Raw genomic sequence first — 15791 nt, 5'->3', positions numbered from 1 at the left:
AAAATGTTATCATTTTTAAAGCGGACTATTGTTACGCCCCCGGTCACATCAAAGCCGATTCCAGTTGCGATTTGCAAGACATCTGACACAGATGTTTATGCAAATCACAACAAAAGTAGTGCATGCACTACTTTAAAAATCGGTGCGGCTCCAACCAAGTCGGAAACCACACCGATATGACCACTCTAATAGCGGACAATAGGGTGCAACTCAGCATACGATTTGCAAGTCGCATGGCATGCAAATCGCATGCCAATTCACACCCGATGTGACTGGGGTGTAAGTCTTTTTCCAAGCATAATGTGACAAAATAGGGTTGGGAATATTCTTTACAATGTGGATTATTTTGCTCACTTGGCTTACAATGTCAACTAGTCATAAATGTTTTTACATTTAGGTTTACAGGATAGTACTTGAAACATTTAGTTAGCTTTGTTAGGTCTCATGTTTAGAAGGTGTCTAGTGTCTGCAAGTCTGCTAGTGTAAAATTCTCAGCACTTTTCTACACCTTGGGGTGCTGCATAAAGCTGCCAATACAAGTAAATGGCAGTACGCAGCCATGTTCATGTAAACGCTGAACATTTCTGCATTTGCATTTACCCGTGCATGCTTGTTTGGCATTTTTCCCCAGATCCAGAAGTGTCACATTTGGGGAAAACCTCTGCACGTGCATGTGCAGGTAAATGCAAATGCAAAAGCACTCAGTGTTTACACAAGTAGGGCGACGTACAGTCATTCTCTTGTATTGATGGCTGTATGCAGCTCCCCAAGCATCCACACGTCTGTGTGCATAAGGCCTTGATGACCTTCTAATCCCTATGATTTTGCAGATATACCTTTTTGTATTTTCTTTTTATCGATCTTTTTAAATAGTAAACTTTACATCATTTTTTTTGCAGGTTATTATTATAGATAGCAAAAGTGGGACTCTGCAATGGGAAATTGAAATGAATGTAGGAACTGTCAGACAAAATCCTGGTGTATTGAATACAGGCGACCACCGCTCCACTTTCCTTTTCTGGGGAGAATATTCAACTGATTCTAATAACACTGTGAGTTTATACCAGTTTAATTTTGCTCACCATCACACTATATGTGTAAAATTGTGATATTGTTTTTGTCACCTGAACTCTAGCCATAGTGTAACTATCTGTCCTTTTACAACTTGTCAGTAATTGCCATATGCTGAAGGTTGCTTTAGTCCTGTGCTTTTAGCTTAAAGGATGCTTGTGTTACTGGTCTGCTCATTTTTACATCTATTTGCCTTTTCTTGTTGATTGCTGCTTGCCCATGTCGGTTTTTTCTTATCCAGAGATCTACTTTGATATTGTTTCCTTTTAATGGCTTTTTACTCCTACTCTTCTAGTGTATTGACATCACCATTTAGCTGCTTGAACATCACTGACAGAGGTTTTGGTCCATGTTCTGCTCTGAATATTACCTTGATTACTATCTTAACTCCTTTTATGGGAAGAGCTTGACAGATAACCGTGTTCAAGTCTCACTAAATTTTTTCCCTCTGCACTGTTTTTCGGTTCCTCTCTCTGCTCTTAGTCCTTCCCGATGCTGCTCCTTTATGCCTTTCACTTCCTTACTACAGATCTTCCAGCAAAAAGTAAGGGACCACTTTGTACGAGGGGAATTCAAGTCAAACCGGGACTTTTAATTTTGCGGGTATAAAAAGGGATGCTAGTGTGGCGGTACTACACACAGTAGTAAATGGCAAGTGTGTCCTATTACTGATATTTGGCGCACATGTCGTGGAGCAGTCCAGAGATCATTAATCAAGATGGCGGACAATAGTCTTAAGTGGGTGCATGAAACAGCGTGCGGTGATGAAGTTTCTTGTGAAAGAAGGCGTAAAACCCACTGATATCTAGAGAAGACTTTCAAGCTCGGCCACAGTAAGACACTGAAATGGTGTAAAAGTTTCAGAGATGGCCGTACATCCATCAGTGATGTTCCCAGCTGTGGTGGTTCCCAGCCTACAGCAGTCATTTCTGTGAACATTCAGCGAGTGGAATGCCTTATCCTGGATAATCGATGCATAAATTGCACAAAAGATGAATCTTTCTCTGGGACCGGTAAATACAATGATGACAAAGTGAAGCAGGCTGTCCTAGGATGGTTCAGGTGTACTAACAAATCTTTTAATGCCACAGCTTTCCAGACATTAGTTAAAAGCTTGAATAAGTGTATAAATGTAGCAGGGGAGTATGTTGAAAAATAAATGCGGTATCCACTCCTTGAAATTTGTTCTTTTAATATACAAACTCATAAGTCCCAGTTTGACTTGAATACCCCTCATAGTAGTCCCCCACCCACCTAAATGTAAACTGTAGGAAAAAAGATGACACTTTCGACCACAGCATCTTCCTGCCAGACTATTTTCTCAGTTTCACTTATTTAAACAGTACTTTAATAGCACTATGTGGACTTTTTATTCATGTTTATTGGTGTTCTTATACTTTGAACTTTGATACTAGCTGCTGTTTATGATGTAGAAGTTTTGCTTCTGCTACAGTGGTAATTGATAATCAGGCTGTTCTGTCTGACAGGGTAACCCTTTGGCAGGTAAATATGTGCTTGAATGTACTCCAGCTTTAAATGTGAAGGTTTTGGATGGTTTATAGAATTTTCACTGAAAATGACAAAAGCCTTTTTCTGCATGTATTAAATGTTTTTTCCACAGTTGGATATACAACATGTTTGATATAATTCACTTTACAGCTAATTTGTCTTTTCCTAGATTCTGTAAGCAGCAGCACCACTTTTACTGTTTAAAGCGTGCAGTGAAGTAGTTAGTAAAGCTGTAGTCTTCTTGTTTTAATTGCATATGCAAAATAACTTGTTCTACAGGGATTTCATTTTGCTTTATTTAAAATAACAGTGCATTTTTTACAAACGTAATCATTAAATATTTAATGAATATATTGCACAAATATTTAGAAACTCAGATAACACCAAAATAAAATCTGCCCTTCATTGTAGATGGAGCTGAAAGAAAACCTGTATATGTTTCACCCATCCCAGCCAAAAGTACTTATGCATCTAAGTAGTCATACTGAAAATGTTATCATATTTGGTGGTAAGTTTAAATCTTGCTTCTTTACAATATATGAGTAATGAAGATGCGATGATTTGCTCAACAACAAAAGCATAAAAGAAATTGCTGTCTGATATAGTGCAGAGCTCTCATGCCTGAGAGCTCCAACATTTTTATATATACAGTATTAGACATTGGCAATGTGAGAATATTGCCAAGTAGGTGTGCACATACAAGAAATGCTCTGCATACTAGAAACTTTCCGTTTTTAAAATGTGATACTGAATAGAGACACTAAAGAAAAGATATAGTAGTAGAAGGAAAACACAGACCTGGCACAATGTCAAACACTTAGTATAAATGCAGTATAATGCGCTTAACCTCCTGTACTCCTATAACCCTTTCCCATTCTGTGAAACCTTAGTTTATTGCTAGTGTCCTTAAGTGATGGATTTGTTTTCCCTGATGAAGAAGTCTTTCTATGCACCACTATTTTTTTTTATTTTGGATTCCTCAATCAATTCTTCACTGCATTCTACTATAACATTAGAAGCCATGCAATCTGGATCAGTGTAACCTTAGTAATACATTGGAAACCATAACCGGACCCCACGCTGTGGGGATGTCCTGTAATGTTGCTTGAGGCACTGGGTCCTGCTTGGTCACAAACTTTGGCACTGAGTGCAACGCATGCAGTTAGCAACAGAGTGATGAACAGTTCAAGAGCCGTTCCTATTACTCCCAGACCCTGAAGACCCCTCCAGAGGTATGCTCACCTTGACAGACAAAACCTAGACCCATATAAGGGCCAAGGTCAATTGGCATATAAGATAGGTTCATCCTGTAATCAGACCAATACTGTATCCCTTACAGGCTAGCAAGTATGAGAATTAATATCTACATTCCTTGAAACTGGGAATGTGTTTGAGTTTATTCACTTATCGAGTGTTTAAACTTTCAGAATTGGGGGTAAGATTTGCCCCATTAAGAGCTTAGTTTCTGGTGGATGGCTAGATGTTACATCACACCACAGGTCGTACTGACCACTACTTCTGCAGAGAGCCTTTATATGGTTTTTGCAGCAAAAACTTCACTACAGGACGCTCAACACCTGGGTTTCTGTGCATCTTTCTGCAGTCACGATTACTGAATTTCTTCACCATACTCTGAAAACCCCACAGGGGAATACCCTCATTGACAGTAATGGCAGAAACTAGGCACGGGTGGACCATGGCAAAAAAATTCAGGCAAACACTCGATCTGCTGAAATTTCTGAAAACACTGAAGTCACTAAAAGTGACAGTGCTTCCCTTCAGCAGAGCAGGACCCTATTTTAGCACCAATCTCTGTATCCAAAGCTAATTCTATCTCTATCATTCAACATGCAGCCTTTCTGAACAAGGCAGATTTCTTCAACTATGTCAGACTTTCTCAGAGAGTTAATCACCTTAATACAGCCATTCCTGTCCAGAGCTAAAAAAAAGTGCTCAGGCTCTTTTCCTGAGTCATAAGTGAAAAAAGAAAGAAATTGCTACAGGCTGCAGAAGACTTCTCACCCCCACGCTCTTATATACCCGATACACCGGTTTCACTTAAAACGCTTGCCTGTGTAGACATGCTCACTTCTGCTGTGCACAATAGCCTTGGCACACTTGAGTCTTTGTCTTGCTATGCCTCTTTTGGTAAAAGGGTTTTTTAATAAGGTTTATACTTGCTTGATCTGAGCAATGGAACTGCACAAAGTGGCCCCGAACCTCCTCTTCTTGGGTTCCTTACTGGCGCTCCTGGCTCCTCCTTTTCACGGAGTGCCCCCATAGGCACTTTCTCGTGCTGGCTCGTTCCCAAGACTTGCTGTCTATGTCTAATCTCTCACTGCCTCAACAAAGCCTGAAAGCTGCTGAGAAATAACTTTGAAACACACTCGCTAGCATTTTTCTGGTCTTAGCCATTTTGAGTAAGGGAAGATGATTCTTGTAGCATTTACTTCCTGGAATCCATTTCCCCCTGGCCCAGGTATGCATACAGGAGGGTGTACTTAGCTGAGAAAACCCTTTCTCCCCTCCTGCAGACTCATGGGATGTATGACATAATTTGACTAGGCCTGGAAACCAGGTAACTGAAGAAATATAAAAAAAAATTAAACCAAGTACATATATGCTATATTATCACATACAATACTTTCCCATCCATTTACTAATGATAGCAACATAATGGTTAAAAATAGTTAACGTTGATTGAGAAAGCTCTGTAACCAGCTATTACTGCAATCTGAACTATTTCTTGTCCCAGCTAGTGGTCATTCCAGTCCCTATAGATAGCAGGTTAAATGGATTCTGTTCAGCCATGTTCATAGTGTCAAATTCTTCCTTGACTTAAAACCACTAAATAAGTACTTGCTTTTTTCAAAGTTTTGCATGAAATAAGCAAGGTCAGTAATTGCCTTTCTGAGACAAGATCTTTGTATTAGTAGATATGCCTACCTGCACATTTCCATTTATTTGTTTCACCAGTGCTTTCTGATTTGTTGCACTGCCATTCAGCCTATTCTTGGTCTTCAGAGTATTTACAAAGGTGCTTGCACCCCTACTCGTCCTTCTAAAAACTTTGGGGAATCCTGGTCATAGGGTACTAAGTCTGCTTTCTTCTGAAGGATTCATCCCCATGAAAACTATCTGCAGATGTCCAAACAGCTATCCAGATGCTTCAGGCCTTCGGCTGGGTAATCAGTTTTCAAACGTTTGCTGTCCAGTCTACCTCTCACCAAGAATACTTAAGCCTAAACACAGCCCAGGCAATGGTTTTTCTTTCAGCAAACAAACTTGCCTCTCCTGCTCAATCTCATGCTCAAACCTTAAGTTCAAATGGACATTCCCCTGTGATAATGTCCTTTACAGTCCTGAGCCTTATGGCAGCCTCATTTGAGGATGCTCCTTTCACTCTGCTCCACTGAAGGCCTCTTCTGCATAACATTCTGTTTGCCTGGAACACACTCTCTTTCGATCTTCCTAGTCTTCAGTCAAGCAAGGAACTCTGTATTTTGGTGGATTTACAACCCAACCTTAGAAAGGAGGAAGCCATTTCTTCCATGCTCATTGAAGGTTATAACAACAGATGACAGCCTCACAGGCTAGGGGAGAATGTTCCAAATTATCACAGTTCACAGAACCTGGACCCCCAAGGGAAGCAAATTTCCCTATCAAATCCTGGATTGCAGAGCAATAAAAACTAGCTTTCCATCACTGTACCCCCTTCTCCAAGAGCACCCAATAAGGGTGCAGTCAGACAATGCTCCAGCAGTGACCTATATCAATCATCAAAGGGTACCAGGAGTCAAACTGTCCATGAGAAAATCAGACATTTTCTTCAAGACTGAGTACCATTGTGTAGCGCATTCTGCTGTTCACATTTTGTGGAGTGGACAATTGGCAGGCAGATTTCCTCAGCTGTCAAAAGTAGTCCCTTCATCTTGATATGCCAGAAATGGAGGACTTCAGATGTGGACATCCTGTCCTGCAAGTTCAATAGCAGGTTACTTCTATTGCCAGGACTAATGTGTGAACCTGTTACTAATTCTGGCACCGAGCAGGCTATCTAAACTGATCATCTACACGTGGCTAATGCTGTTTTGTGTACATCCCTGTGTCCAGTCTCTAGTCTATCTACTGTCGGAAAGCTATTCAGTGCTGTCTGGTTTAGATACACCTGTCTACCTGTACCAGCTGCTGGCAAGAATAACAAGTCACTCGTGCCACTCTGTGCCAATGCCACCTGTTCGCTTTACCAGGGGTCCTGTGCCAAAAGTGTAAGAGAGGCCATTCTCATCACCTCTGGCTCCTCCTCCAGGTTAGTTAACACTGTCTTCCAAGTAACATTTGCCAGTGTGGATCCTTCCTCGATTGCTAGGAAAATAAAAAATCCATTATTCTCATTTCACCAAACTGGCCCAGAAGAACTTGGCAGACAGACATACTCAAAATTGAGGGAGGTGACCCCTGGCCTCTTCCAAACATGCCAGGTCCTGCTCTTTCAAGGCCCCCTGCTCTATCTTGCTCAGAGCCAGAAAAGCAACTTCACAAATGAGATACAGTACCTGGAAATTGTATTTTGCATGGCGTGAACACAGGCTCTCCATCCCCCGAAATTACACTGTGCCTCATATTCTGACCATCCTACATTGGGGACTAGAATTTGGCCTTAAAGTAGTATTAAACCCAAAAGCAAATTTTATCACATTGCAGCTAACCCGTTCTTAGCTATGATAGCTGCATTCGTTTTCTTTAGAAGGGTTTATTTTTATCTGGTTATCTAGCCAGTAAGTCTGTTTTTTTAAAACAACAAGCTCTCCTGCAGATGTAGTATTTAGAGGGTTGAGACAAACCATTTACCACTGACAGGAGAGTTTACAATGCTCAGCTTTTATTCATGTAAAATCTATATGTCAAAAGAAAAAAAAACTGTTTCTGTAACTCAATAAATAACTTTTCAATGATAAACTGATGATAGTGATATTTTGAATTTTAGTGACAATGTCCTCAGTCAGAAATGTCCGTACCAAATGGTGAAAATTCACAATAAATTAATAGTGATAGTTCAATAATGAATCCACATGACACCTCCACCAAATCCCTCAAAAGTGTGCTCTCACCTTCAAACAGATGTACTCAGATGGGATCCTTCTTTTAACCACGTGCAGGCACAGTCATGTATATGTACATCATCATGCATGTGGCTTACAATTACTGCTAATCAGTAACTGGGTAACATGTGATCGCTATGATTGGTCATAGCGATCACATGATAACAGTATAAACAACCTGTCATGAATGGCCTTCCATCCATCAACAGCTTGCTTACGGTTGTAATCTGTGTTTGGCCCAGAGCATTCATATGGTACCTGGCTACCTGTACCATGTGATAAGCTGTAGCCAATCATGATCACATCCAAAAGCAAGATGTTAATGGTTAAACCAACTACAACTATTTCTTATACCGTGATCTGTATAAGCAAAAACAGTGTAAAAAAAAAAATCCCGGTTTACCCCACCCCCCAGAGTAGTTCAGTGTCACTATGGTAACACTGAGCTACTCTGATGACAGGATGTTAAAAAAAATTGTAAAAAAAAGTTAAAAAACCCCAAATGTTAAAAAAATGTAATTAAAAAAAATATTGTTTGCTTGTTTTTGTTTTTTTTACTTACTTTCATCAGTCAGTGTCCCTGATCACCGCCACACCAGTCATATGATGATCCCGTACTGCACTGATAACAGTATGTTAAGAAAAACTTCTTTAAAAAGAGAGGTTTTCAGAGATCGTCTAAAGGTGAATAGATTAGGAGACAGCTGGACAGGTTGGGGTAGAGAGTTTCATAGGATGGGGAAGTCCTGGAAGTGAGCATGGGAGGAGGTGACACGGGAAGTAGAGAGAAAAAGGTCTTGGGAGGATCGAAGAGAGTGGTTTGGTTGATATTTTGAATTTGAACCCTAATTTTCTTGGCGTTTTAAAAGGACCTGAATCTAATAACTTTATTTCTGGACTGTAAAAATCTTGTGACGCCTTATTCTCCATTTGAAGACATTTACTCTAAGGGCTCAGTTTGAGGTTACAGTACATGAGAGGATTGCCTATACAAACTTCCTCTACCTAGTTTGGATACTTATCTATGTCAGAGTATAGCAGCCACTGCCTTGTTGCTCCATTCTATTTCATGAGAAAGATATTGATCTTGGTTTTTTAACAACTTTTACAGTCATTTGTATGACAGGTTCCCGAGCACCAATGTCATAAACATTCATGGTTGCTTACATAACCATTACCAAAGATTAGGAAAAATGAAGCTGCTGTAAAGGTTTACTGATCTGGCGTGTTGTAAATAGGCCTATTCTAAGGAGATGAGAGGAAAGGGTTAAGGCAGCAAGGAAGCATTGATGAGAAGTAGAAATGGCTGTGTGCATTGGCAATGGCTGTAACTCATATTGTTTTTTTGATTGTATTGTGCTAAAGGCTAAGTCCACCTTTTACAAAAAAAATGCAATTATTTTTTTTTTGCAAATCAGATCAATGGATCATGGGTGCAGTGCCAGGCTCCTGCAGATTCTTCCTCCAGTTCCCTGTCCATACCACTGTGCAGACTTCCATTTTTAGAGCTGAAGGAAGTGCCAATGGATGACTACCACAATCGTGTTCCTTGGAGTAGGCAGCTGACAGGGCTTAGCGTTTATTCATTTGCAGATTTCTGTGTATCAATTATGTGGATGTGCTGGCAGAGCCGAGCATAGCTGCACAAATTTCAAAAGTGACAGGAGTTGCGGGAAGTTCGTTTTTAACACTTGTTAAGTTTTCGTTTTGCTTTTTGTTACTGTTTATCAATGAATGATATTTTTTTTTTTACTTTTGTTTTGAAAGTGGCTTTGTTTGAACGCAGCCGGCATGCCTGCTATGTTCTGATCACAGGACCTCAAATGATGGAAAACCCAGGCAATCTGACTGTATCTAAGAGGAGATTAAAGGAGGATATCAGTAATGCAACAGTGATTGGGCTTGGGACTGAAGAGGTCGACACTGAAGAGATAAAGAGCTATTTCTCCAGGATGAGATATTCCAGCCACTAGTGGAAAGGAACTATTTCAGAATGAACACTAAATGCCATGCTACTTACTTTAAGGATAACCACATTTATTAAAAATAATGCAAGAACTATTTTGGTGAAAGAACAAATCTGAATGCCCACAGAATCTAAAAAAGATGAATCAATCTTTTAGGATACTCCAAGCTTTCTCAAATATGGTTTTGGAAACTGAAACATATCTATCTGTAATTTTGTAAATAATCTGGTCATTTTATTTGCAGTGATTACTCAATGGAGTGGTACAGATACACTGAAGAATATGTGCAGTTAGTAAGCTGTAGGGTAATAAGCTACCTAGAAAACTGTGCTGGTTTATGTTGGGTCTGTCTGTCATGGAAGTCATTGTGTGAACAATATATAGGCTTGCCGTTGCTAACAGTACCAGGACAGGGTTATCAGTACCCAGGGCAAGGATACAGTATGCAGCTCTGTGTCCAGCAGTGGTACATGGACTTCCCGGCATTAAATCAATTTAGGCTGAGTGCTGCTCCACCATTCACAGGAAGCATTGCATTTTATCAGTGAATACAAGGCTTCCTCTGTTGGAGCATGCAACATCATAGACCCACCTCTCTACATCAGCCCATCAGAGCAAGCCTTGTGTTCACTGATAAAATATGGGGCTTCCTATTTTGATATGCGTATACCCAGCTTTAGAATACAAATAAAGGGCAGATTGCTCTGCATTCCCAAATGCCTATCTATTGTATGTTTAGTCGTTCGCTAACAATAGACATCAGATAATTTTTTTGTTGATATACTCTATGCCAGCTGGATGACAAAGTTGTTCGGCAATAATGTATAGCATGCTTATATACAGTATAGGTGTATATAGTGTGTGTGTTTGTGTATATACACTCACCGGTCCCTTTTATTAGGTACACCTGAAAATGCCTTGTTGATGTCAGAAGAGAATGGGCAGACTGGTTGGTGCGACATCTAGATAGTAGGATCAGAACTTGGCATAAACAACATGAAAGTATGGATCCATCCTTTTATCAATGGTTTAGGCAGGTGGTGGTGCAATGGTGTTGGGGATATTGTCTTGGCACTAGCAAGGTGTACCTAATAAAGTGGCTGGTGAATGTGTCTGTTGGCCAGTAGTATGGTTTTTGAAGCCTACATTGCACAAAGCTGCAGTGTACAAAGATGTTTGGCTTTATTATCAGCTGCCATTTAGGACAGGTCCCATGTACCTTGTCTGCTGAAATCAGATGTCTCTGCACAGCACCTGTAAACTCCGCTACCAACGGTTTCTTTTTGGACTGATGAGACAGGAATGCACAGTAAACTTAGATTCGGTGCCATATTCGCTTTAATTTTCAAAATTTCAGTAAAAATTGTTCCTGCATCAACTGTACTTGATAACTGAAGTTTTGCACATTACTGTGTGTAGTTTGATGACTTCTAAACATATTTATATTTATTTTTTCTTTACAAATAACTTGAAAAAGACTTGAAAACCACCATACCAGTAACTGGTATTTTAAGTTCTAGTTTTGTTTAACTGGTGGACACCTGTGAACAGGGGTACGTGTAATATGGTATCGATGTGTGGGCAACCGCAATAGAAAGTAGCTGCAGAACATAGAATTAAAATTAATAAGCTATGCAGTTAATAAGGTAATGCTACCTTTTTAAAGGGACTGATGAAGCAAAATACATGCACATATGTTTTCTGGTTGAAACTAATTTTTGCCTTGCACTAAAACACAGTAAGTTCAGCTTTGCTGCCTGGAACTAGCTTTGGTTCACGAGTTGACAATTGGCTTTAGAGCCACATATTTAGCATCATAGCAGACGCCACTTAAGCTGAGTATCCTTTAGATATTTTATGAACAATGATAAGGCATGTAAGCACATCCCATTAAACCGTATGTATCCCTAAAATAAAAAATGTAATATATTGCAGTTTACCTGCAGTGGCTGCATTGGTTTTATACATTTTGTTTTGTACCACAAACACTGCCTCCTCTTCTTATCTCCGTTTATAATGGAGGATGTGTTCTGTAAATAACAGAATCTAGCTGGGAACGCTGATGAGTGTTTGAGAAGCAATTTTCTGTATTTACAGAAAATGCACTTATGCTGCCAAAAAAAAAAAAAATCATGCAGCTATCACATCTTAGTACTGCAACATGTTAGGTTTTTTTTTCTTGGGTGTTTAGATATCCTTGAATGTGTCATTTCTTAGCCTGCACACTACCTTTTTAGTATAAAATGTCTTTGTACTTTGTGTAATGAAACAAAGCATAGAAATTTACTGACCTCCTCTCTGTAAGTAGTTTAGAAAATCTACCTGTTGTATGAAGAAATGACGCATTTAGTTCAGGATTGAATGTGCATTTTAGTTTAGTTTTCTTTCTTTGGCCCCAGTTTGAGCACTGACATGCACTTTGCTCCTTGATTTACAAAGTGCAGATCATTTTTCAAGCCCTTTCCAGTAAAAGGGCATAGATAACCCTGATACTCAGCTACTTTGTGTGCAAGGTAATGTATAAATCACCTGGATGGCAATTTTGTGTCAACACACTCCATTTCCATGTCTTGTTTTGGAAGTAAAGGAAATTGAACAAAGTTGATTATATCTTTGTATTTTACCAAAGTTACATGTTTATCTTTGTAATCAATCTTTTCAGGAGATAATTGATGGATCTCGAGATTGTTGTTTACATTGATTGAAGTGACCTTTTTTTTTATGTTTTATGTATTAAAGCCTAACTCCAGGTTTTAAAATATAATAGCTGCAAAAAAAAAGTGACAACATTCAAGTTGCAGAGGTGGACTACCTGCTCTATAAACATAGGGAAACTGAGCAGGAAAAGTATACTTTGCAAAGCAGACATACAGCAATTTGACTTGCAGTTCATACATGCCTGTGGGTGGTAGATATATTCATTAGGATGAATGACTGTAATGCTGAAAAATGTATGCATTCATTTATGATCTTTTGAACATTTGTTTGATATATGAATTGCCTCAGCTTTCAACCAGATACCCCATGTAGAGAACTGATTGTACCTGTTTTTAGATTTTTGATTACCTCCTAATTGAAGCATTTTATGAATTTAAAAGTGTGTCCAGTACAGTGCTACAAATCGGTTAATAATTATTATTTATATGTTAATTTAAAACAATCTTGAAACTCATTATGTGCCTTTTGTTATGTTAAAGAAAATGGCTAATAAAAAAATGAGTAAACTGTAGGTTGTTCTGAAAATCCAGAATAGAGCATTGTGGTTTTAAATTTACAGTTGTGTGATATAAATGCATATGAAATGCAGTTGGTCACATAAAGACATTAATTCAGGAATGAGATAAATACAGGCCAACTGAGTGTTTATTTTGATTTTTTTTTTCCAGTGATGTCCCTTTAACACCTAACTTCAGAGAAGATGTTTAATTTGGACAGAGTGGAGGAAGAGGATAGAGCCCTTGTTAGGTTTAAAGTGAAGGGGTTGAGCATATCTCAGGTTATTACTGTTTTTCTTGATGGCATGTGGTTCCCTCATTTTTTTTATGTTGTCAACAGGTCACATGACAGTTGTTTACAGTGGATGGCTTCCTTTCATGCCATCCATTGTATAAAAGTGTGTCTAGCTGTGAATGGTCACAGTGATCACAGGCTGGGCCATTCACAGCCCATCTGTGTCATGTGATTAGCCGTAGCCAATCACAGCTAATCACAACAAAAAAACCTGAATGAATCGATTTTTATTCAGTTAAATGCTTGCTTATAGCAAAGAAATTATTTGCTATAAGCAATCAAATTGTGTAAAAAAATACAATAGTAAATACAATTGGGTCGTTCCAGACATTGTTCAGAAGAACAGCGTACCTTGATTAAAAAGTTGATTGGAGAGGGGAAAACATAAAGAAGTGCAGAAAATTATAGACTGCTCAGCTAAAATGATCGCAAATGCTTTAAAATGGCAACCAAAACCTGAAAGATGTTGAAGAAAGCGAAAAACTACCATTCGAATGGATAGAAGAATAGCCAAAATGGCAAGGACTCAGCCAACAATCAGCTCCAGGAAGATCAAAGAAGGTCTAAAGTTACCTGTGAGTACTGTTACAATTAGAAGACGCCTATGTGAAGCCAAGCTATCTGCAAGAAGCCCCCGCAAAGTCCCACTGTTGAAAAAAAGACGTGCTGAAGAGGTTACAATTTTGCCAAAGAGCACATTGACTGGCCTAAAGAGAAATGGTGCAACATTTTGTGGACTGATGAAAGTAAGATTGTTCTTTTTGGGTCTAGTGGCCGTAGACAGTTTGTCAGACGACCCCCAAACACTGAATTCAAGCCACAGTACACTGTGAAGACAGTGAAGCATGGTTGCGTAAGCATCATGATATGGGGATGTTTCTCATACTACAGTGTTGGGCCTATTTATCGCATACCAGGGACCATGAATCAGTTTGAATACATCAGAATACTTGAAGAGGTCATGCTGCCTTATGCTGTAGAGGAAATGCCCTTGGGTGTTCCAACAAGACAACGACCCCAAACACACCAGTAAACGTGCAACATCTTGGTTCCAGACCAACAAGATTGACGTTATGGAGTGGCCAGCCCAATCCCCGGATCTTAATCCAGTAGAAAACTTGTGGGGTGACACAAAAAATGCAGTTTCTGAGGCAAAACCAAGAAATAGAGAAGAACTGTGGAATGTAGTCCAATCATCCTGGGCTGGAATACCTGTTCACAGGTGCCAGAAGTTTGTTGACTCCATGCAAAACAGATGTACAGCAGTTCTCAGAAACAGTGCTTATACAACTAAATATTAAGTGATTCATAGGAAAGCAAAATCTTCAAACATTTTTCAGTTTATATAGTGAATGTTTGAGTTTGTAAAGAAGAATACAAACACTGCTATTTTTTTTGAACAGTCTAATCACTTTTCTTCATTTTTTTTAGAGGAACAACACAAATTTTATATTTTTCTTCATTTTTTGATTTGGAATAGAATGTGTAGTGTTCCCAATGCATTTGTGTGTATGGAAATAAAAGCTATTAGAAGGATTTTGAGCTTTATTCATTTTTTCAACACACTGCTATTATTTTGAACACGTATGTGCAAATATATGTAAGTATATTTGCCTTGGGAATTTAACACAATGTAGGGACCAATACTATAAGGTAAGTAAAAAGATTGGAGGGAAGTGATAGAGTCCAAAAGGGAGAGCAAATAAAGACCAAAGGTTACAGTATTAGAAATCCACTCATCTAACAGTGAGCAGACTAACCAACAAAAGAGTGATCGTTAAGGGCTCACATAGGAAATTAAGATTGGAGGTGCAAGTATATGGGGTGATGTTGTATACTCTGAAGAGAAACAAAATACCTATAATGACCAAAGTGGTGAAAAAGGAGTGCAAAACAATCTTTATGTATCACCCACCATAATAGATGTACAAACCTTATGAGGACAAACACAGCCAAAAATGTTGTTGCTGGTAAAAATACGTACAAGAGTTCCATCCCCTGGGCTATGTAGGATCCCCTAAGATGTTAGCAGGTATACGGTTGTACCAAATGTACAAGGGTTCCCGTCCTCGGGATTGCATAGCTTGGAGGACTTCACATTGAAAAGTCATATCTGATTCTACCATTGCTCTTTGATACCCCTCAAGCCAAGCTCTTCCTTTCCCAAGAGAAGTTGAAGAAACCGCTGGGTCAAATTTGGCAGTTTTGATCATTCATCAATTTTCCTTGCAGAGCTGTATGTGAGTGGTGGAATTGATGGTATCCATCTTCAAAGAAGTTCAAGTTTCTGAATTCCACTCCAGATCTTTAAAAAGAAATATCCTGAAGGTGTGGGACAATTCCAACCTTTGTCTGGGCTAGGTGGTCAGATATTATGCTTTTTTCCAGGGCTGATCTAGTCTGTCTAATCTGGGGGTGCAGTAAAAAAACATCAGTGGGGCAGAGGATGCGAGGTCAGCAGGGCAGTGTACAGGGGGTTAGCAGGGGCAAAGGATAGGGTCATCAGTTTGTAGGGGAAAGTTCAGGGGTCAGTGGTAAGCGAGGCAGAGTTCAGGGGTCAGTAGTAGATGACACAGAGCACCGATTTTGCCTAGGAGGAGCTTGTTGTAAATGTAAAACTTGATGTATAGAA

General features: G+C 39.3%; 1 protein-coding gene across 3 annotated transcripts in view; it reads left to right on the top strand.

Moving 5' to 3' along the window:
• The window catches only part of FAM234A (family with sequence similarity 234 member A), an 82063-nt gene extending 67368 nt beyond the window's left edge, over positions 1–14695 (top strand). For all 3 annotated transcript variants that reach the window (XM_089691659.1, XM_089691665.1, XM_089691673.1), the window contains 3 exons: positions 900–1052; positions 2992–3088; positions 9450–14695. In XM_089691659.1, the coding sequence (XP_089547785.1) occupies positions 900–1052; positions 2992–3088; positions 9450–9655 (456 nt within the window). In that variant the 3' untranslated portion in view covers positions 9656–14695. The remainder of the gene's footprint in view (positions 1–899; positions 1053–2991; positions 3089–9449) is intronic.
• The last annotated feature ends 1096 nt before the right edge of the window (positions 14696–15791 follow it).

This window comes from Staurois parvus, unplaced genomic scaffold (assembly GCF_062004578.1).
Source record: "Staurois parvus isolate SC_StPar_1 unplaced genomic scaffold, SC_StPar_1.0 ptg000022l, whole genome shotgun sequence".
Lineage (NCBI taxonomy): Eukaryota > Metazoa > Chordata > Amphibia > Anura > Ranidae > Staurois > Staurois parvus.
This window is presented reverse-complemented; position numbering and strand designations above follow the sequence as displayed.